Genomic DNA, 22,514 nt, shown 5'->3' on the forward strand with positions numbered 1-22,514 from the left:
CAGCGTTGTAGCTTTCAAACCCGTTCTGTATAAAATAAGTAACAGTAATTTCTCACTGAGCTTTTAGTGTTGGTGTGTAGTGTAGGTGGAAGTCTCGGTTTGATATGAGATTTTGGTTCTTTGGAATTTTTGATGGTTCCTGCCCCATTTCCACCTTTTTCTCCACCTCCCATCTGTATTCTCTGCTCTGCTCATCATTGTTGCAAGTCAGTATGGATTCAGAATAATGGAAGGGGGGAAGGGGATAAATAACAAGTACCTATGTAACAAATGATCTTTGTGATAAAGAAACATTCAGTGAGAGAATTCTGTGATGATTGCAGAAAAATTGATGCAAATGATGTTCTCTCTCTGGATGAAGAAAACATAATGGTACTGCTGAAATTTAACTTCAGCAGATGGTGGGAAGTTGGCTTCTGTTTCCAAAAGAGGGGATACGTGGCCATATTTCTGATGATACTTCAGATAATGAACTTGCCAGTTTGTTTTTGTATTTGGTGTTGATTTGTTTCTGTCATGTTGATTTAATTTTCAAGTCTAAATCTGACGACTATTTTAAATTTTATTCTAGACCGAGAGGATCAGTCCATCCTTTGCACGTGAGTATATAAACAGTTGCAAGCTTGTCTGGATGTCTGTGTTAAAAATCTTGGTTGGAGGATTGTTTTAGTGAGCACTTGGAGGTGGTCTCAAGTAAATTGAGTAATATTGGAGGGTTAAGGAAGGTCCAGCTTCATTTCCTCCAAGATCTAATTCTTTCTGCAGAATAATTTTCATGGTAACTGAAGGAAAGAAGGAGGTTTTCAGAAAGCTCAAACTCCTGAAGAAATAAAGTTGTGTCAGTGGAAAAGTTTTGGAGAACTCCTTAAAATTTGATGCAACTGTTGTGATTAAGAACATCAGTGCTGATGTGTCTGATGTAATAACAAAATTTGCCTTTCACTGTTCTATAGCTGCCTCTGAATTATTCCTCATCCACTTAGCAGTTTTCGTATCTAAGTGACTAAAAAATATAGTTCTTGTTTCTATTGCCTCCTTTGTGTCAGCACACAGAATCGATGCCCAGTAGAAAACTAGCTGAGAGATATAGCCTTTCATCCAGCTACACTCATGCCACTCTCTGGTATGATTCAGTTTTTGCTGGTTTTGAGAGAGGTGTTGTGATAGAATGGATTTAAGGAGCTCTGTAGCCCTTTGGAGTTAGAAATATGTCCCCCTATGTCTTTTTGTGTGTGTGTGAGAATGAATTGCAGACTTTTTTTTACAGAGGTGAATCAGGAGCTGGTAAGACGGAGAACACCAAGAAGGTCATTCAGTATCTGGCTCACGTTGCTTCCTCGCACAAGTCTAAAAAAGACCAGGTAAGACCTAGGTTTAATTTAATGATGCTTTGTTATTGTGCTGACTTTGGACAATAGATATGTATTTGCTGTCGTTGGTAAAAAGCCATGTTGCTGAATAAAAGCTTAGATGGTAACATCTATCAGGGACTGAGGAGGACGGTGAACTGTGCAATAATAAAAGTTTATTGAAAACTACGAGGCAGGGAACGTTGTTCTAAGTCAAACCTCCTTTGAATTCATTGGAGCTGCACAGGAATATACTCATCTACAACCTCTTGGATTTGTGGGCTAGAAACACTGTAAATGAAACATCACCCATCCTGATCTTTTTACACAGACATAAGGCTTATAACCAGTCCAGGAAGTTTAAAACTGATCCTTCTGTGGAGGAGTTGTCTCCAGTCTTCTGTACCTTTGTATGTTAGGCTTGACTATTACATATACTGTCTCAAAACTGGAGAATACAGAGGTAGTCTAGTGAACCTCAGCTGAAAACTTTGAAATTGTAGGAGGACATTAAAAGGGTGGAAAAGAGCCAAGTAGCAGCACATGAAAGGAGGGTGGTGGTGATGGTGGGAGGACTTTGAAAATGTCTCACTTATATTTTTTTCCCCTCCCTCTCCCCCGGTGGACTATTGCCGAATTCATCAGTTGTATCCTCGTAGGTGAGCTGCACGTTTACTGCACGTTCTGCACCAGGAATGCGTTTTCTGTCCCATTGTGTGATTATTTTTTTTTTTTTTTTGAGCAGCTTTTCACTCCACACCAATATCACTTTCTGCAGCTAAACCAAACCCATAGACAATTCACAGTTTTTTTTGTGTGTGTGTGTGTGTGGTGCACAGTAATCTCTTTATTAGGATGTTCGATTGGGGACTAAAGTAATATAAAGAAAGAATACTTGTGTTCTGTGCTAAAAACTAGTTTGCATTTTAAGACTTTTCTTCCAGGAGTTCATGAACAGTTTATTTGGAAAAATATTCCTCTGAGGCAATTGAACTGGGACCAGACTTTCATACAACTGAATATCTAGTATGTGTGGTGCTCCTAGTAAGATAAATGTAGGCATGTGTTTAGCTTTCTCCTCCCAGCAGTGAGATGTGACTGCAAGTTGCAGAGAAAGATGGATGAGGAAGGCTGCCCTGCAGACGGGGTGTTCCAGGACTGTGAGCTTGTTAGTAAGAGTTGAACACTTGGGAAATGTTCACTGGTGAGCTGTGTAATGAAATCCAGATGCCAAGTGCATCCAGTGTTATCTCTCAGTAAAAGTTTTTTGCTGGTAGCTTAATGTATAGGCATGCCTTATGTGTGTAGAGTGTGTGAATAAGGCATGCTGTGCTTGTGCGCACACATTCTAATAAGTAACTTCTGGAATATGACCAAAAAAAAAAAAACCCCTTCTACATGCCAAACTTTCAGACATATGAAGGCTTTTTCCATGGTCTGTCAGTAGCTGTATTTAGAAACATTCTTTTTTCTTTTTCTAATTTTAAATGTGGAAAACAGAATCGTGGGCTTCAGCTAAGTATTCTTCCAGTGTGTAACCTGTGGATTCTTAAATGTTAGTTGGTAAGGAGTGTTCTGGGCAGCAGTCCTTTGCAAATCTTAAACTTGGAACCATATTATGAGGGGTTATACATTATTTGTTTCTGAGCATCTGAGATCCTGACAGATTTATTCTTTAAGATAGAATACGGCAGTGTCAAGCCTTCATGCTGCAATACCAAAAACCCACTGCTGGCACTGATTAGCAAGACTAGATGTGGAACTTTGTCAGTGACAGTGTAGGAAGTAGTGATACTTAATCTACGGGGAAGGTTTCTTGACCGTCTTCTTGTAGAAGTTTTGAACTTAAGTTCCTGTTTTTTGAAGTATCTCAGCAAAATCTGATTTACGAAGCATATTTGTCAGCTGTAGCTCTCTTGCTTTGGAGGTTGTGGCTGCTTTCACCAAGTCCAATGAATTAGTATATTCAGCTAAATAGCTTCTAGCTGCATGGTGTGAGTATTAAATGCATTAAAGCTGCTTTTGGGGCCTACTGAATTGAATCATATAAATACGTTTTGCTTAAACTTCATTTGTGGAAGTTAGGACTGATGGTTTCCCCTTTGTGGTCTCTGCTTCTCTACTGACTTGTTAAATCGTGAAGATGAGAATGTTTGCAGCTAATTAGAAGTTCACGGGTAGTGGCTGCTGATGTTTAAATCTTTTTAATGAAGGTTACATTACTGATGCTCTCTTTCCGCCTTCCCCATCAAATTTAGTGTTGTTGGGATCCAGTTGTCTGAGAGACTTTCACCTGGTTGTGGAAAAGCATATAGAAACTAATCTCTGAAATGTTTAAAGCAAATAAAACCAACGTAGACCAGAGGGGAAACAACATCTTTTATTTTTTAAAAAAGATGTGAAAGCTAGCTGTGATTTCTGGATGCCCATTTCCATATTGACAAGTCATGAGAACTGAGGGATGTGACCAGCTCCAGCCTTCTCCTTTCCTCACAGTGCTGTACTGCTGTAAGCCCTGAGCTGGTTTTCTCTTACATCTATTTCTACCTTGGTATGGTTCAGGAGACTGAGTCGCTTCCAAGCTATGGTCTACCAACACCTATGTTACACTAAGGACGCTTTTTCACTGAGGAATTAAGAGGAGGCTTGGTAGTGAAAATTTCTGTAAACTTCTGATATTTGTGTAGCAAAGCATAGTCTTAGTTTTATTTTTAACCAAATAATTGAACAGATTCAGCCTGACTTCTTTTTAGAGGAAAAAGCAACTCTTGATCTCTTTCCTCCTTGTGCCTTAGTTGAGTTGAAATGTTGACCTCTCCTGCATAGCAACAGTTTGAAGTCACAAACAGAGGCCTGGAACTTCACTGCAGGGTGGTGAGGGAAGAGTGTTCCAGTATCAGTACATGTGCCAGAATAGGAGAGGGAAATGTGACTGCTGCACAGTTCCAAGGACTGAACCCCAGTTTCAAGGTTTTCTCCTACACACTGGCTCTGTTGTGAGACAGCAGGTATCCCAGCTTTCCCTTTCCATGGTTAACCAACCCCCTTGTTGTGTATACTTTACAATGAATAGAAGTGTTTGCAGCAGCTGCCCCTTCTGTGTGTGTGCAGTTCTGCAGGGACTGGAGGTCATGTTTGGCATTTTGTTTGGCGGTGCACTTTGCAAGCATGAAGTGAGATGATTGTGGAATCGAGAAAAGAGGCAGTGGTTGTTCTTTGTTTGGTTACTGATGCACCACCTCTTTAAAAAACAAAGCAACAACTACATAACACAACTCTACTGCTTTTTCAGAGAGACAATGACCTGTTCTGTAATGCACTTGAAAAATGAATGCCAACAATTTTCCTTTATAAACACCATTAAATATTTTGCCCGTGCATTCCAGTTTTCGCACATCAAACTCAATTTCCATCTGTTATGCACAGGAAATCTTGAGTATATACTGATAACTGCTAAAAAGAGAAGTATTCATCTAAACTGTCATTTTCTGTCTCCAGAAGTTTTTCAAGTAATCCTGACATATGCAGAACTCCACATTCTTAACACAAAGGACAAATGTTTTTAAAAACAACCGGCGACGTATCTGGAGCCTGAAGGGAAAGGTGTACATGCTCCAATGATCTACTGCTTGGCAGGGATAAAAGTTCTGATTTTTTTTTTCCTGCAGCTCCAGCATTTTGTGTTCCCTGAGGGGAGGAGGAGTGTGCAAATATGGCAGTAGAATGTGAGCGATCCTGCAGTTTGTGGGATACCACTAATTCTCTTTTTTTTCTGTGTGCCTCCTTACAAAAGAGTTTTCTGCTTGTTAGTATTGTGGAAAGCATAGACTCTTAGTCCAATTTGGTATTGCTGTTTTCTTTATATATTTATTTATATGCTTGTTTGTTTTTACAAACATTACAGTTTTTCAGGCTAACTTAATCTACTGGTAGCAGAGTTCAGAGCTCACAGTAGTAAGAAAGGATTTTTCTCACTCTTCCTACCTAGATGGCAAGACATTTTCTGGGATGAGGGCCTGATCTTGGATGAAATGTTTTGGTTTTTTTTTGTTTTGACTCTGGGAAATCTGTGGGGTGTTGTGGCCAAGTGACTTTAAAGGGCTGCTTGTTAACAGAAAGACAGCACTGGGACACCCTTGTCTCGGGGAAGGGAATAAAGGATTTTTGTGAGTGCTTCTGTTTTACCTGGATAACTAATAAGTCTCCTTTTGAAGGTTTTAAGGGATCATCTTCTAAGATGGCTTCTCTACTACAGATACCAAGCTAGTGTGAACTGAAACCTCAGCGCTGGTTTGACCCAAGCTTAATGCAGCAAACTGTTACCTCCTTTATTCATTTCTAATTTCTCTCCAGGGGGAACTAGAGAGGCAGTTACTCCAGGCTAATCCCATCCTGGAGGCCTTTGGAAATGCCAAGACAGTAAAGAATGACAACTCCTCAAGATTTGTGAGTATTACTATCCAGCATGATTTTTAGTATGCTGAGGTTTACAGAGGGAGGACTTCTTTTGGCTTTGAGTGCAGTGCTATCCTGGGATAGGACAGCTATCTGTGTGACTTCGTTGAAGTTAACTGGGGAAGGGAATTTCATTCAGTGAATTATAAAGAAAATACTTCTGGTAGGTCTCTAGTATGAAGGAACCTGATCCTGTGCCAGGACTGTTTGCACCGATTTTTATCCTAAGTTTATTACAGTCAGTTTTATCCTGGAGAGCAAATAGCAATCCTTATTTTACTTGCTCTGGAGAGATGGGCAAGTGTCTGAGGCAGACTGAGGAGCCAGAGCTGAAGCTGAATGGAAATGGTTGATGCCAGGCACTGAGGGAAGCGGAACCGTTTGAACCAGTTTTCTGTGTACAGAGAACAAGTTTTCTGTGTACAGCACAGAAAACTGAAAATGCAGTAATTGTGGGAAATCTGGGTTGAAACATAATTAAGTTGAATTGTAGGCTGCCCATTCTTATTTAAAGGTGTTTGGTGTCTTGCTCATTAAATCGTTGTTGTGATCAATAGACTTTGCCTATTGGCTGATCTTATGTTTTGCATAAAACCTGACCTGTTCTGAATTTCCTTTCCCACATTAAAAAGACAAGGTTAGCCTTTGCTGCTTATTGCAATTACTGGACAGGTTGAATACTAACCTTTTTGCCAATAACTTCCTTTCAGGGCAAGTTCATCAGAATCAACTTTGATGTCAACGGTTACATTGTTGGTGCCAATATAGAGACCTGTATCCTTTTTGTAACCACTTAAAGTTACAGTAGTAGTTAAGTACAGTAAAGTTGAAGTAAGCAGTAGTAATGGTTAGCAAGCTTATCCCACCTTACCTTTGTTTGTGAAGTTGAGAATGTGTTGGGAGGCACTTAAATTTTGCTAGCAAGATGACTGTTGTAGCTGTAGTGTATTTTGTGGTTTGGTGACCGCAGTGGATATCTCTTGTGAATTAATGAGTTCTAAACATAGGAAGCTGAGATGGCAACATAAGCTGCTATAAGATAAATAGCTTTGGAATTTCATGAGCCACTTTTACCTCTGTGGCAGGTGAATGCAGATGAATGGCTGCTATTTCTCTGTTTACCAGTAAAGATTCTCTTGTCATTGCCATCATTCAAAGGCTGACAGAACTGAGACCAGAACTCAGTGGCTTGTTGGCTGATAACAATCGCGAAATCAATACTTCTGTTAGCTGGCACGAGGAGAACATCAAGTACTGCTAGGTTTTCTCTTGTGATAAAAGAGGAAATGATGTGTATGTTCTGCCATATGCCTTAACTCTCAGAAGATCTACTGGAGAAGTCACGTGCAATTCGTCAAGCCAAAGAGGAGAGAACCTTTCACATCTTCTACTACCTGCTGTCTGGGGCAGGAGAACATTTGAAGAGTAAGTTTGATTTTTGTTGTAGGTATGGAGTTCTCTTGTCACTGCAGAAGGGTCCAAACTCTTTCTGCACTTGCACCTATTCTTTCATAGCTTCTTGTCTCTGCCTCTCAGATATGGCCACCCCTTCTCCACTTCTGCATACACATTCGTCCCTCTGCCCTCCCCCTGCACTTCTCAGTTCCTGAAAACTTGCTTCTCTGGTTCCTTCCTGCACTTGTCTCCTTGCCAGAAATGAATCTACACCCTTCCTTATCTAAATCACTGTCCTGTGTTTAGTCTAGTCTTGTATGATGTAAGCCTGTCTTATGCGGCAGTGATCCTACTGTGATGTGCTCAGCGTTTGGGTGAATGGAGCAAAGCGTCTGGCACCTATGCAGCTCTAGGATGCTAGCACACCTACCTTTAAAGCCTCAACTAATATTGGAATGCATGTTGTGTGAGAGCTGCAAATTGATCTGGAGGAATAACAGGAAGAGACGACTTTTCTCATAGTTGCTACTATTACAAGAGCTATTTATTAACCTTCATGTGACTTGAAACAAATACGGCATCTGAAGTTGAAGGCAAATTGACTTCAAAGTTAATCCCTGCTTTTTATAGACTTAGGGTATAATGATGATTGGCACTTCTTTAGCAAAGTGTTCCAAAGGAAGGAATAGAAAGAAATAAGGCAGAAAAACTCCATTTTTATTCGAAAATATATTAAACTTTCATCTGTTAGTAAAACTGATCTTAATCTCAGATTCATCCAGCACCTGCTCTCAGTGGTAGCTTGTCTATTAATATAACATCACGATAACTTCTTTCTCCTTTTTTTTTTCTTAAGCTGATCTACTTCTGGAGCCTTACAACAAATACCGCTTCCTTTCCAATGGGCATGTCACGATCCCGGGTCAGCAAGACAAAGATATGTTTCAAGAGACCATGGAAGCTATGAGGATCATGGGCATCCCAGATGAGGAACAAATAGGTAGGAGTCCTCTGGAGAGCTTGAAATGCAAGAAAATCGAGGCGGAAATAGAGCACATCTCTGTAGACTTTTATTTTTATTTTGTTTTCATTTTTTGGTATTTTTTTGTTGTTACTTTGTTTCTTTGGCCCCAGCTCAAACCCAAAGTGAGCAGAGTGCAGGTGGTGAGCTTGGTAGCTTTGGAGTAACCCACCTCAGGATATACAAGCACAGTTTCAGTTCATACATTCAGTCTTATAAGTCAAACTGCCAATGAAAACGTTCATCTTTTTTGCTGGTTTTGATCCCAGACTGAGGGCTGTGTATCTGGTTTATGAGTAACACATCCAAGATACAAGATTTCCCTCATTCTCTTGTGTAATGCAAGGCTTGTATGCTCCCCCGCCCCCTAAGCAATGGCTTTTAAGTATCTAATCTAGTACTGGCTGGATTAGTGCTTTGAAAATGGCCTGCTTATGGTGCCTTTCTTTCCAGTTTAACACTGAACTGCTGATCAGAAATTAATATTGTCTGATTCTGGGAGCACAGTTCCCTAGAATTTATGAAGCCATCACAAAGTGCAACAATGCTTACTCACTTTTTCTGTGCTCTCATTTATAATCTGCCTTACTGGCTGGGAACCAGGGGTCTGCCAAATTTCAGTTTGTAGATGCATAAGGTCTTACAAAACTACAACTTTTTTTCCCTACACTTGCTACCAAGCATCTGTGTTTTTTTTTTTATGAGGTCACTGCTTCCTCTGCTGGAGGCTGTAGCTCTTGTGGCTGGAATGTGTGCTTGTGCCTTAGCTGTTGCTCTTCACTGTGCAGTCAGCTATAAATCCATGCTTTTGTTATCCACGGTTTAATACTATATCCTAAATCATCTAAGACAAACTGCTATAGAGGTGAAGACATGTTTGCCTAAATATAATTAAATAATTGGCAGCCTAATTTATTGCTAAGTTGTCCTACTGTATTCGTTTTGTTGTTATTTGATTTGTGGCTCTTTTTGTTTGTTTGTTTTGTTTTTAATGTATGCTCTAGGGCATGTCTTTGCTGTCACATAGATGAGCAGTTGGTTCCAACCACTACAGCAAAGATAACTGTAGTATTTTGCTCTTGCCATTCAAGGTATGAAGTTCCTTTAGGCTTAAAATAAGAATAGATAGAGTAGCTGGCTGGGCAGTAAGATTACTTAGTTTTGATGTATAATCTAAATGCTAACTTTCTCCATGTATGAGACAACATCAAAACAAGCCGTATGTCCGAGTGCCAGGACTCCAGGTTCAGCTGTCAAAACACTGGATTTCAAAACATGCCACTAGGAGCATATATGATTCTCTTCTGTTAGTCCTGATGCAGAATCTGTGGAGCCTTTGTTTGTTCTGCTATCAAAAAGCAGCTGTTTCTATAGCAGGTAAAAAGTTAGGAGATGAAAAAGATATTTGGCTTAAGACCATTTTTATGAGTGACTACCAATTTTTTGAAGGCAATAAGAAGCTGTTATGCAATGAGCTTTGATAGGCATGTAGTGAAAATTGGCTCGATGCTGTGATACTGAAATTTTTTATCCCTGTCCTAACGTCTGACGCTGCATTTGCACTGTTCAGAAATACAAATATATAATTTAATAATGGTTGAGGTGATTCAGCATGTGATTAGTTATGGCACAGGCCCTTTTGCCCACATCCTGTTGCCCTCCCTATATTGTAGTTTGTCTGTATGGTCTACAGATCTTGGTCAGGGAGCTAAAAGCAATATGAAGTTAAAGGAGCAGAAACTTCTTTCTCTTAATTGATTTGCACTCTTAAAAACTGTATTTTTCATTTGTTTAACAGTACTTGTTGAGAAAAAAGTGAATTTTGGTTATCAAGATCAAACATGTGGATGTTATAGGTTGAGACGTGACTCTGGATCTTGTCTCCAACTTTACTGTAGTGATGTTGAGCATGGGTATATTCCCAGGCTGCCTAGTCTTGCACTGGAGAAGCAGGGAAAGCTGGATGGGAGTCATGTAGAGGGATTACTTATCTGTGGTGGGATTTTTTGCCAAATTCCAGAATGATTTTTCTCTGTTGGGAAGAGCTTCTTACTTTTCATGCCATGGTTATCTGGGTCATATTGGGGCTTTTGCTGATGTCTGACACTGAGCTGCTGTTATTTCAAAAGGTCTTCTGAAGGTTATCTCAGGTGTTCTTCAGCTTGGCAACATAGTCTTCAAGAAGGAGCGCAACACAGACCAAGCCTCTATGCCAGACAACACAGGTAACCAACCTCCTGTCCCTACCCCTCCACCCCTAAAAAAAATTCCCTGTAGAAAATTACAGGAAAAAAAAGCCTACAGGAAATTGTTGCAAGTAGAAAAATCAATTACAGTATATAGGGAATGCTGCCATCCTATTTTTCTATCAAGTGACTTACTGTCAAAGGAGATGTCATGCCCCTTCATATAAATATAAAAAGAAATGCTTTGTCTTGCCAAATGTGGATTTGCAGCCACTCATGGGCAAGAATGTGGCACTGTTATTGTTAAAGAACCAGGCAGAAAGTACACATAACAGTGACCAGATGAAAAGGCTTACTCTGCTGGAACACATAGCGTGTGTCTGTTTTAATCAGGCTGATTACTTCTTACATACCTGATTAAGGAATATTTACTAACTTCATATTTAGACACCTTTCAGTTGCCTATTATTGCATGTGTAAGTAGCATCATCTTTCACATAATAGAAGTCTGCATATTGGAAGGCATCTTAAAGTTGCGTTGTAGAATTACTGCAGAAATGTCAGAGGTGGCTAAATGCTCTTTAAATGTTTTTGTTTTTGGCTGTTAGGGTATAAAATGTGCTTTAAGTGGCACCATGGGAAGGAAGAGTAACCATTTGAGTTTTTGGCTTTTTAATTTGAAATAAAAAGGGTTGTCCCAAAAACCACTTAGTAGAAGGAAGTACAATGAGTTTGATTAAGAAGTTAGCCACTGGTGGTATCTTTAATGCAATGGTAAATGTGAACTCTATGGGGATTCCCTGTTATGTCTTACTGGTATTGGAGAGTATTGTGTCAATTACACTACTGTGACTTTTAAAGAAACTCTGTAACCTCTAGTAGGGGTTTTTAGAGTTTTTTGTGAGGGTTTCTTTGTTTCATTAATCTGCTCTTCATTTTATGGCTTTCTGAGAGCAGTTGTTACTTTCCTGAGAATGCAGTAGCAGGAACGTTTTCTTTCTCTTATTTTCTTTCAGAAAAAACAGGGAAAAAAAACAGCATATTGTTATCTTTGTTTCTTTTTTCCTTCCTAAGCTGCTCAGAAAGTGTCTCATCTTCTGGGTATCAATGTGACAGACTTCACCAGAGGTATTCTGACTCCTCGCATCAAAGTTGGGCGAGATTATGTCCAGAAAGCTCAGACCAAAGAACAGGTAGGCATTCTGTACAAATGAATGAGTACTTCATTGTTTAATTTTGCTGTCACAAAGCTAACAAATCTATTAAAACTTTCTTTAGCATTTAATGGCCATCTTCATGGCTGCAGTGTTATTCAAGCAACTACAGCTTGAATAATACGGCATCTGTGTTCCTTCTAGTATTAGCTCTCTTGATCTGTGTAAAAATAGAAGTCACCCCTGCCCCTGTAGCACTTCTTCTCATATGAGGAAAAAATGAGAGCACAACTCTCCTAATTTTAGTGACTGGCTGTCTCAGGGGAGTAAGTTTCTTCAGTGCTCTATGCAAGGATGACATTTTCAAGTTGCTATAACATAGAAAGCACCATTTCTGAGTAGGCCAGCTGCTTGGGTGGAAGAATTTGTATCTCACCCCTGAAACTGCTTGTATGTTTCTTAATAGTCTTGAATCAGGCTGTGCTGAATGTGTTCTTAAATGAAACCTGAATTAGAAGCTAATGGCTTCCTAAATAAAGCCACGGTGCTTACTCTCTGCATGGCCTTTTCGTAAACACATCATTGCTCTCAGTGAAAATAAACATGCCCCATAACATGAGAAGGATTGGGAAGGGAAAGTGAGATCTAGAAATATTCACTGACTGTCTTTCAGTTTTGACATTTAATTTCCTACTCTTTATATTTTATTTTTGTGTTAATCATGGGTAGGGTGATGGCACTGAGGGGAAAACAACGATTTTCACAAATTCTAAATTACAAAGTAATATTAATGCTTTTCTTTGGATACATGTGAACATGCTACGTTACTTTGAAAGGGACTTGATTTTGTTTATTTTTTCTTGAATATTAGGCTATGGTTTCTCAGGTAGGCAGGGTCCTAAAAGTTGGCTTTGACATGCTAACTTATTAAAATGTTCTTTGCTCCTGCTTATGGAATATCACTGTCATAATGCAACTCCTGATATTTGTCTTTGTGCATAGGCTGACTTTGCCATTGAGGCTCTGGCTAAAGCCACTTACGAACGGATGTTCCGGTGGCTGGTTATGCGCATCAACAAGGCGTTGGATAAGACCAAGCGACAGGGAGCATCCTTCATTGGAATCCTTGACATTGCTGGTTTTGAGATTTTTGAGGTAAGGAGATGTCAGGTCCCTGCAGTCAGCACAGTTTACCATGGGGCAAGGTAGGAAATGTGTTGAAGGAAATAGTTTCAAAGCTGGAATAAAATAGAGCAGCTTTGGAAATCGTGTGTATATTCTGCTTTTATTTGAGATCCCTACTGATTTGAACTGTCAGGTTACTTAATAATGTGTGCGAGTAGTTCATAATTCTTAGTTTGTACGTACTGCAAATATTGTTATCTCATTGCTTTCTATTCTGGTGCTACATCCTTTTTGTTATGTGCATCACAATTATTTTAATTTTATAGTTCTGGACACTTGTGATTCTCTATAATTCAGCATGCAAGAGTTTGCTAGTCTTTGAAATGTCAAGTGGAGTTAAAATTTTGTCCCTTTAGTTTATCCCAAAGCATTAAAAATATGAACCATTGAAAGTTATTAGCATCATGAAGAATTGTTAGAAAGTCTTCCTGCTGCTTAGTTTTGACAAAGACTTTTGAAAAGACAAAGGAAGGGGAGACCAAATCAGGTTCAACATATTCTAATATATTCTGTGTTCTGTGAGAAGTGTAAAAATCAGGGTTCAGAGTCTGGTTTCACATCTAAACTGATGTAACAGTTTGTTAATGAAGAAAAGGAGTAAACTTTCACCTTTTCCCTTCTGCTGTTCCTGGCTACACCCTCTTGTACTGTCCAATTTTCTAGGACTGCAGATACTGTTTTTCTTAGGGTGGCATATAATTGAGTCAGTCTGTGAAGGGGAATCTAGGCACAAAAACTGATGCAAGGTAAATGAGAGAAAGAAGCAGCTGAAGGAAAGTTAAAGGAGAGATGGGAAAGGGAAAGTGGGAGCTCCCTCTATAGGTAACAGTTAACTGTTAGGCTAAATCATAATGTCCATGAAACTAGACTTCCAGAATGTGGCTTTGCATTATGTTTAGTCTTAAATAGTCACAGGCTGACACCAGGAAAGAACTATGCTGCTATTCCCATGGCAGCCAGGTAAGAAGCCAGGCAACTCCTATAAACTTGTGTTTTTCTGAATCTAGCTTCTGTGCAGCTGCAAAGTTACTTGGTTCATTTATTGATGAAATAGAGAACTAAGCCACAGGAAGATTGCTTTCTTTCTCTCTGATCGTGTTGTTTATCTAACTGTACTTTTAGTTTAATGATTGCTACATCTCATAAAAATGTGAAGAGAGTGGAAATGCGTGGTTAGGAATTACTGGAACATGGAGGAAGTAGAACAGAACCACTCTGTCCAGCAGCTGCATTAAATTAAGTATGGTTTAACGTGAAAATGCATCCTTGGTTTTTAACCTTATCCGTACAGTTTGAAGAAATCAGGGCACAATGAAGAAATTTTGCTCAGTTTTCTTGTTCTGATTTTATACATCAAAGAGGATTTTAAAAGGACTTCCCAGTACACATGTTTTCAGTAATCTGCCTGCAGACCTCCATTGCTTCCCTTCCTATGAAGAGGACTTGCCGGCTCTGAGTTTGTGAGAAAACCGGAGGTTTTTCTGTTCCCGGGTTAAGTGGCTACAGTAATTCTTCTGCTGTTTATGACAAAACATTCTTCTGCAAGTTCTGAGGAGCAGCGTGTGAATTTCCCTTGGGACTGATGCAGTGTTTCAGTAGCATGTGACAGGAAATGCGGTTCATAAGCAAAAGGGTTAGAAGTTAGACAAGAACAGAGCTTAGAGTTGCTGAGCTGTAACTGTAAATGTGATGTTTAGTGCTAGGAGAATAGAAGATGTGCCTTCAAAAGCAACTGTTCAAATGTCTTTCTACCCTTTTCTTCATTAGCTGAACTCCTTTGAGCAGTTGTGTATTAATTACACAAATGAGAAGTTGCAGCAGCTCTTTAACCACACCATGTTCATTCTGGAGCAAGAGGAGTACCAGAGGGAGGGCATAGAGTGGAATTTCATTGACTTTGGCCTGGACCTGCAGCCCTGCATTGACCTCATAGAGAAGCCGGTAAGAAGCCTATTCTCCTGTTCTTGAACAACAAGAAATGGCTGCACTGATTGTGTCATAAAAAAGCTAGTCTCCCTATACACAGCTGGCTTTTGTAATTCTCTACTGTCACTGTGCTTCGATAAGAAGCAGAAATGAACAGTTTTCTCTTGGTTTGAAAGTCTGTCAATAAAATCATTAGTATCGGTTCTGTAGGAAGTGTTGCCTGCAAACAGATCACCTTGTTGCCCATTTATTTTTTATCAGAATATTATCTTTGTGTAGAACTGCATGGTGCTAGGTGCAGAAGTGCAATTTTGGATAAGTGGTGTGAACTTCCTTTTTTGCCTACAAGCGTGAAGAGAGGCTGTGAATCTCTATTGCTTTCACCCTGCACTAGCAAAACTTGGAAATTCACGCATTTCACAGTAGATTTCCAATAGTAAGAACTAGTTCCTGCAATTTGCTGCTCTGGTCTTCTGTAGTCCTTAGTTCTTTTATTAAGAAAAAAATAGATCTTTTTACTTAAAACACCCTGTATAAGTGTCATGAAAGAGACCTTCAATTAAAAATGCTCAGAGGCTGTGGATGCCCCATCCCTGGAGGCATTCAAGGCCAGGCTGGATGTGGCTCTGGGCAGCCTGGTCTGGTGGTTGGTGACCCTGCACATAGCAGGGGGGTTGAAACTACCTGATCATTGTGGTCCTTTTCAACCCAGGCCATTCTATGATTTCAGAAGAGGATCTTGAGAGATTATTAATGATTTATATTACTGTGGCAGCAGTTGAACTGATACCACATGACAGATGAATGTGATAGGGATCATGGTTAGGTATCCTTTTTTCCTAGCTGTCCAAGGGTTGTAATTACTGATACAGTCATGTACTTAATGGTGTTTGGATGTTTCCTTCTTTTAAGGCTGGCCCCCCTGGTATACTGGCCCTGCTGGATGAAGAGTGCTGGTTCCCAAAAGCAACAGACAAAAGCTTTGTGGAAAAAGTTGTACAAGAACAAGGCACCCACCCCAAATTTCAGAAGCCAAAACAGCTGAAAGACAAAGCTGACTTCTGCATCATACATTATGCTGGCAAGGTAAAGAATGAATAGCTAAACTGCATTAAAAGAACGTCTGCCTTATTTTCCACTGGGTAACTACTGTTTTTTAGAAGTAGCTACAGAGGGACTGTGTTTTGGAAGACATAAGAAATTGGTGGGAGACTTCACAAAGCCATTTTGTTGCTGTAGACATTATGGGGCAGGAGATTTCCATGAAGGAGATTAACCTGCAAATTATCTATGTATAGTTGAGGACATGTCAAATTGACACCAACTTAAATTTGTTCTCTGTGACTTAATGGGATTGAAGATACTTTTCAGAAACCTTGCATCAAGATTTCATCACCAATAATGGTGGTGCAGCAGTTTTTTGCTTCACACTCAGGCTGACGCATACTAGCATTGCAAATCCATTCCCTTTACCGATAAAACAGAGCATTCAGCTTTTTTTTAGGGTTTGGTGTTTGTAGGTATGCTTGCTTAGATGACACATTCAAGACTAATGAGGTTGTCTGTTGTTGATTATGCAAACCTTGGTGCTGCTTTTCTAGACTTTGCAGAATCTTGCTGGATCTTGTGCTGCAGAAAATGCTCTGGAGTTTCTTGACATGTTTTTCTTCTCCAGGTGGATTATAAAGCAGATGAGTGGCTGATGAAGAACATGGATCCACTGAATGATAACATTGCTACTCTTCTCCATCAGTCGTCGGATAAGTTTGTGTCTGAGTTGTGGAAAGATGGTATGTAGTTAAATGTAATTTCATGTATTTTCTCTTCCTGTTTTACAGGGAAAAATTTGTTGGTTCATCAAAAATCTGTTATGACCTGTGTTCCTTTTTTCCCTGGGGACTAAACCACCAAGATGAATATTATCCTGTACCTCCTTTGCTTAGACACTGGTATTGCATTTAAAATTCACTGTAACACAAAAGAAAGGCTCATGTGCGTTGACTTACATTAAGCTTGCTGCATATACTGCAATTATTTTAAGTTGAGAATGCCAGATTAAAATATGAACACACCAATGCGTCCTGGCAGCTTGCTTAGCTGCAACACTCAAATGCAAGATCTGAGGCTGAATCTAGGTTTTCCATCCTGCAATAGCATATTTTTTCTGCAGTGTTCAGTATTTTACTCTATCTTCTCTGAGTTTATCTGCTTTTGAGTCTTACTGTTGCTGTCACTTTCTGTCACGGGTTTTCTTTGACGTCTCTGTCTGTTGCAGAGATGCAGAACGTTCAGAGAGCCTATTTCTATCAACACTTTCCTATTCTTCATCTAGAACCAGGTGACTGAGAAATCCAGCTGTTGTGTCATGTGTGTAATGCATCCTAGAGCCATGCAAGAAATGCTTCCATTAACTTCTCTTTGTCCCTTTGTCATACCTGCTTGTCTCTCTTGTTCATTTCCTTTGCTTTGTGCTAGTAGCTCCTCACGGAATTAAAAAATAATAAGAATAAGAATCCTTGTGAGTGGAGACAAGGCAAATACAGACACATTCAGGTGCTAAAGGTGCTATTGCAAGACTTTCATAGGAACAACTAAAAGCAAATCCCTGTCAAATGTTTGAATGTAGAACTAGTAAGGCTATATTTCAGTCCAAAACTTGGAAGAAGGACTTTTCTAAGACTGTGTTAAAACTGAAATTCAGTTTAATGCTGATTCTAATATCGGGGTTTGATTTCAGCTGCAGATCACAAAAAGGAAGGTTAGTTTGGAAAAGGAATTGGTACTATGTGAAAAATATCCATCAGCAAGTAGTACCCAGTAAGGCCTTTGCTGTGTGAGGCTGACACATGCCTTTTGGAGTTAGAATGTTGACTGAACCATGGCTGATCAGATCTCATCTGTTGTTCTCTGGAGCTTCTGTTGCAAGTGACTGTCCTTTTTTGCCAGATTGTAGATTGCAGGGCTCAAGTTTTTAAGAGGATTGTTCCAAACAGAATCTGGGACACTTTTCTTTGGATTTCCCTATGGTGTCATCTAGTAACATAACCTTCTTTTCTTTCTGATAAGACAGCTTTGACCCTTTTCTAATGGCTGCTCTAGAAGTGAGCAGTTATAAACTAATATTAACTGTAAATGTGAGTGTCTGTCCTTTCTGTTTTCTTCACTTGTGGGGATTTCTCTTGACTCTTAATTTTTTTAATCAAGCCAGTTGAGCACAAGTTATATATTTTTAGAAGTTAAGACAGGGAGCCTGAGTGTAGGCATCAAGCAATCACTGAGGATAGTAGTGAGATAGTAGATTGAAGCCCTTGAGAAAAAGTACCTTAGGGTGTTGGGATTTATAGTGGTTGTGATTGTGAATATTTATCTCTACATGATAGAGCAATGGGAAAAAGGAATGCTTTAGTTTCTTCTGACTGATGCTACTCTCAGATCTAACTGGCTTCTATTGAAAAAAACAATCTTGGAATTCACCCATTGAAATGATGGCTTCATTAATACTTGGATGTCATTGTGGCATAGTGGAGAAGCTGTTGGGGCAGGCAGTTCTGGCTTTCTCCTAGTGGTGTTGTTCATGTCTGTAAGTCATAGAATGCTTGTTCTGCAAAATAACTCAAGCAGTGGTGTTGGTGTTTATCAAGCCTTTAACCATGTTTGTTCAGTTAACAAGTAGACATGGCTTTTCTGATCACCAAACATGGCAATTCTGCTTCTGGCTGAAGAGTCAAGCTGGGCTTTTTCTCTAACTGCAGCCCCTTCTGAGTCAGAGGTAACAAATAGTTGACTCTGGTGTGGGCTAGCAGCTAGAACTCTTGGTTTGTTGTTTTTCATTAACCTAAGCAAGTGGAAGCATCTGAAACACACTTCTAGATTGCTCTTCCAGATCTGCCCTCCAGAGCATCAGTAGGCTATGTCTGGGAATAAGTTTGATTCCATCACTCAAACTTCCTGTAGTGAGCTGTTGCTTTTTTTTTTCCTTCCTGCTCCTATCCCTGCACAAATTCTGTACAGGAGTCGACATCTGTGTAGAGATGAAGCAAAAAGGATCCTGCAGCTCCTCTCATTTATCCTGTTCTACCCAGATGTTCCTTGTACAGACCAGTATTTCCTTTGGTTGTGGCTGAATTTTAATACCCTTTCTTGTTCTTTCTCTAGTTGATCGTATTGTTGGGCTGGATCAGGTAGCTGGCATGTCAGAAACAGCGTTGCCAGGAGCCTTTAAAACCAGGAAGGGTATGTTCCGAACAGTGGGACAACTTTACAAAGAACAACTGGCTAAACTGATGGCCACCCTGAGAAACACCAACCCCAACTTCGTCCGTTGCATTATCCCCAACCACGAGAAAAAGGTAAAGGAGGTTGTAACTACTGCCCATGCAGTCATAGATGGACTTCCTTGGCAGGGTATGACTGGATTGTTATATCTTCCCAGTTTTTGCAACAGATTTTGTAGTGGTCCTGTTTATTCAAGGTCTCTCTTTACAGTTATCTTAAATAAGGGTACTCTTTCCAGAATTTGGGAGACTGATCTTTGCAGTTATTTCTAAGGTGGCAAAAAAGCTTTCAATTTCTCATAGCAAGAAAAAAAAGAGAACCAGCTGCTTTACAAAAAAGGGGAGGAGGCAAGGTGTTCAGCCTCCTTTTGTACAAGCTTAATGATACTAAGCAAATGTTTTTTTTCTTACCAGGCTGGAAAGCTTGACCCCCACTTGGTCCTTGATCAACTTCGCTGCAACGGAGTGCTGGAGGGAATCCGTATTTGTCGTCAAGGCTTCCCCAACAGAGTTGTATTCCAGGAATTCAGGCAAAGGTAAAGACTAGAAAATAATCTGAATTAGTCTTTACTGACAAAGATAGAAGTGTGAAAACTGAAGTATTTTGTTACAACTAAATCAATGCTGTTTTGAAAAGCAGCAGCACCATCTCTTGTTATTCCCCTGCACAAAGCCTCCCAAAAGTACCTTTGTCTTTTTCTCTACTAAGCATGGAGTTATGGAAAGGAGTAGAGGACCCTATGCAAGTCTGCTATCTGCTACTTCATGTTCTTTTGTCTACAGGTGTAGGTTTCTTTTTCTAAGAAAGCCATAAGCTGCTGAAGTCGAAATGTAGTAGGAACTAGCATTTTTTGTTTTCATATATAACTATGTAATTAATCCAATGCATTCTGCTTTTCAGATATGAGATCTTAACTCCAAATGCAATTCCCAAAGGATTTATGGATGGAAAACAAGCCTGTGTGCTGATGGTAGGACATTCCATAAACTCTTTGAATAGAATAAACATTATGGATGTGGTGAGGAAGTTGGGGTTGTGCATTCTGTAAGCATATTAAGTATATCTTCTACACACAGATAGAAATTCAGAAGACAAACATGTTTGTCTGAGAAGGAGGGTGCAGAAAACTGTCTTGCCTTCGCTGTTGGAGGCTCTTGACTAACATGAGGTTCAATAATCATGGGCAAATCCTTCTGTTTCAACACGTCTGCACTTTTAGATGCCAACAGCATTCACTGAATCAAAATGTTAAGAAGCATTGTTATCTTTGGTTACATACTTGAAGTACAAGCTCCAACAAACATTTTGTAAATGCCTGCTGATGGCAAACACTTTCAATGAGAACTCTAATTTCTGCAGAAATGCCTGCTTCAGAGGGAAGGTTTTGGCTTGTTAGCTTGATGACTAGGGACACTGAGCTGAATTTAAGGGATTGCTGTTTATTCTGTCTCAGAGGAATATAGTTTCTTGCTCTGAACTGGTGTAAAGTATCGACCACAAATCCTTTAAAGGAAGGGAAAGTTGGTTGGGGTGCCTTTCAGATTAGTACTGGGAAAAATGAAATATGAAGAATCAACAGATGTATTCTTCTTAGGAAAGGAAGAGGACTTTTAGAAAGAAAAACATATTCCTTGCAGCATCCTTGTACCTTTGGGTACTAGATGTGGTGTTATATTAAATAATGGCCTTCTAACATGTTTTCTGTCGTATATTGCCTCTGTTTCATGCCATGCTTGGCTGAGCTCCAAATCTTCTAATTGAGACAGGGCTTTTGCAGGAGTTAGCAGTGTTGGCTGACCTGACTGGGTTATTGTGGGAGAAAAGGGGTATCTTATAGCTGTGAGAGTCATATAATCTGCATTGTGACATGAAGCAATCTTTGCAATAAATGTATTCTTCTCTTTCTCTCATTATAGATCAAAGCACTGGAGCTGGATTCTAACCTTTACCGAATTGGACAGAGTAAAGTGTTTTTCAGAGCTGGAGTCCTTGCTCATCTTGAAGAAGAGAGAGATCTGAAAATCACAGATGTCATTATTGGCTTCCAAGCATGCTGCAGAGGCTACCTGGCCAGAAAGTAAGGATCAGATTTTATAAAGTACATTATAAACATATGTGTTTCTATTCTTCAGGTGCAAGTTTCTCTTCCAAAAAAAAAGCTGATTACAAATTATTTTTTGTCAGAAGGACCATGACTTGTTCACTGTATACAACAGCTGATAGTTGTTTTAGAGTTGTTCAATCTCTGTAATACTTGAGTGCTTGCACGTGCAAGAAAACGTATATGCTGCTGTCCTACATACGGAGCAGTAAAGACTATTTCCTTCCATAGGAACACTACACACAGCAATATAGGAGGCAACTTTTAGGTTTGGGGTTTTTGTTGTTTTCTTTTTTTGTGAAAGTGCTGCAAGTTATGAATGTGATATTTCAAAGGTCTTAGCACAGGGATTTCTCTGAAACTGTTAGATAGGACTGCAAATGGTACAGATCTGAAAACAAGAATAGTATCTGTCAGGTACAAAACACCTCTGTTTCATATCTCCTCATGGGAAGTGAGAATGAGGCTTCTAAGATTAGGAGGTGCTAGGGAAATACAGAGGAAATTGAGTAAAGGAAAAGATAACCAGTCTTACCTGAGCAGAAAAAGGCTTAAAAAAGCTAGTGGAATTTCACTGCAAATTTTGTTCTGCCTTTTTTTTTTTTTTGAGGAGGGAACCTTGTAAAAATATAATCTATAGTTCTCCAAGAGTGGCCTTGGTTAAGAGGTGAGCGTCCCACTGTGGGTTCCTTTGTTATCTGATCTCCATTTACTTTGTAGAGCTTTTGCCAAGCGCCAGCAGCAGCTGACAGCCATGAAGGTGCTCCAGAGGAACTGTGCTGCTTATTTGAAGCTGCGGAACTGGCAGTGGTGGAGGTTGTTCACCAAGGTAATATTTTTTCCATTTATACAAGTTTTGGTGAGAGTTTGTCGTTGTGATTTAAGCTTCTCAGGTTGAACTACAGCAAAAAAAAAAGCCAAAACAACAACAAAAAAAACACTTTCTATCCTTTCTAGCTGAGCTTGCTTGTAACTGCACCCTGATTCATTTTGATAATGGATATTGTAACATATTTTATATCTGCAGTATTCCTGCATAAAAAAGAAATGCAAGGCTATGTGCAAGTAATGTGGAAAAGCAGAAGTCATCATTTAATGTTTTATGCATAGAAGAGGATTGCTTGCTTTGGTAGCATGTCACTTCAAAGAGTCACTTACTACATGGCTAGTCAATTTAGCTAGACAAAAATTGTTAACATGGAGAGAGGTTTATCATCTCTTTCTCCAGAACCATGAAAGCAAAATGAAAACACTGAAGTCTGATTCTACTGTTAAACTTGTACATATTTTATCTTTATAAGGACAGTGAGCACATGAAGAAATAATCTTTTTCCTGAACTCACGGGATTTTTTAGTCTTCAACTGTGGAGACTTTGCAGCAAAGTCAGACTTGAAAGTATTCTTCTTCTTCCTATGAAGATTTCTAACGATTTTTGGTGGGGAAGCACAAAGATGAGTGGTGGTGGT

General features: G+C 39.5%; 1 protein-coding gene across 1 annotated transcript in view; it reads left to right on the forward strand.

Moving 5' to 3' along the window:
- Positions 1–22,514, forward strand: part of MYH9 (myosin heavy chain 9) — a 68,770-nt gene that overhangs the window by 30,004 nt on the left and 16,252 nt on the right. The window contains exons 4-20 of the mRNA XM_042889530.1: positions 572–599; positions 1,268–1,361; positions 5,703–5,795; positions 6,515–6,578; positions 7,131–7,229; positions 8,056–8,199; positions 10,350–10,445; positions 11,481–11,599; positions 12,563–12,715; positions 14,513–14,686; positions 15,584–15,757; positions 16,347–16,461; positions 18,827–19,020; positions 19,360–19,481; positions 19,847–19,916; positions 20,863–21,023; positions 21,768–21,876. Of these exons, the coding sequence (XP_042745464.1) occupies positions 572–599; positions 1,268–1,361; positions 5,703–5,795; positions 6,515–6,578; positions 7,131–7,229; positions 8,056–8,199; positions 10,350–10,445; positions 11,481–11,599; positions 12,563–12,715; positions 14,513–14,686; positions 15,584–15,757; positions 16,347–16,461; positions 18,827–19,020; positions 19,360–19,481; positions 19,847–19,916; positions 20,863–21,023; positions 21,768–21,876 (2,009 nt within the window). The remainder of the gene's footprint in view (positions 1–571; positions 600–1,267; positions 1,362–5,702; positions 5,796–6,514; positions 6,579–7,130; positions 7,230–8,055; positions 8,200–10,349; positions 10,446–11,480; positions 11,600–12,562; positions 12,716–14,512; positions 14,687–15,583; positions 15,758–16,346; positions 16,462–18,826; positions 19,021–19,359; positions 19,482–19,846; positions 19,917–20,862; positions 21,024–21,767; positions 21,877–22,514) is intronic.

Source organism: Lagopus leucura, unplaced genomic scaffold (assembly GCF_019238085.1).
Source record: "Lagopus leucura isolate 7727_CA_CO unplaced genomic scaffold, USGS_WTPT01 Super-Scaffold_100159, whole genome shotgun sequence".
Classification (NCBI taxonomy): domain Eukaryota; kingdom Metazoa; phylum Chordata; class Aves; order Galliformes; family Phasianidae; genus Lagopus; species Lagopus leucura.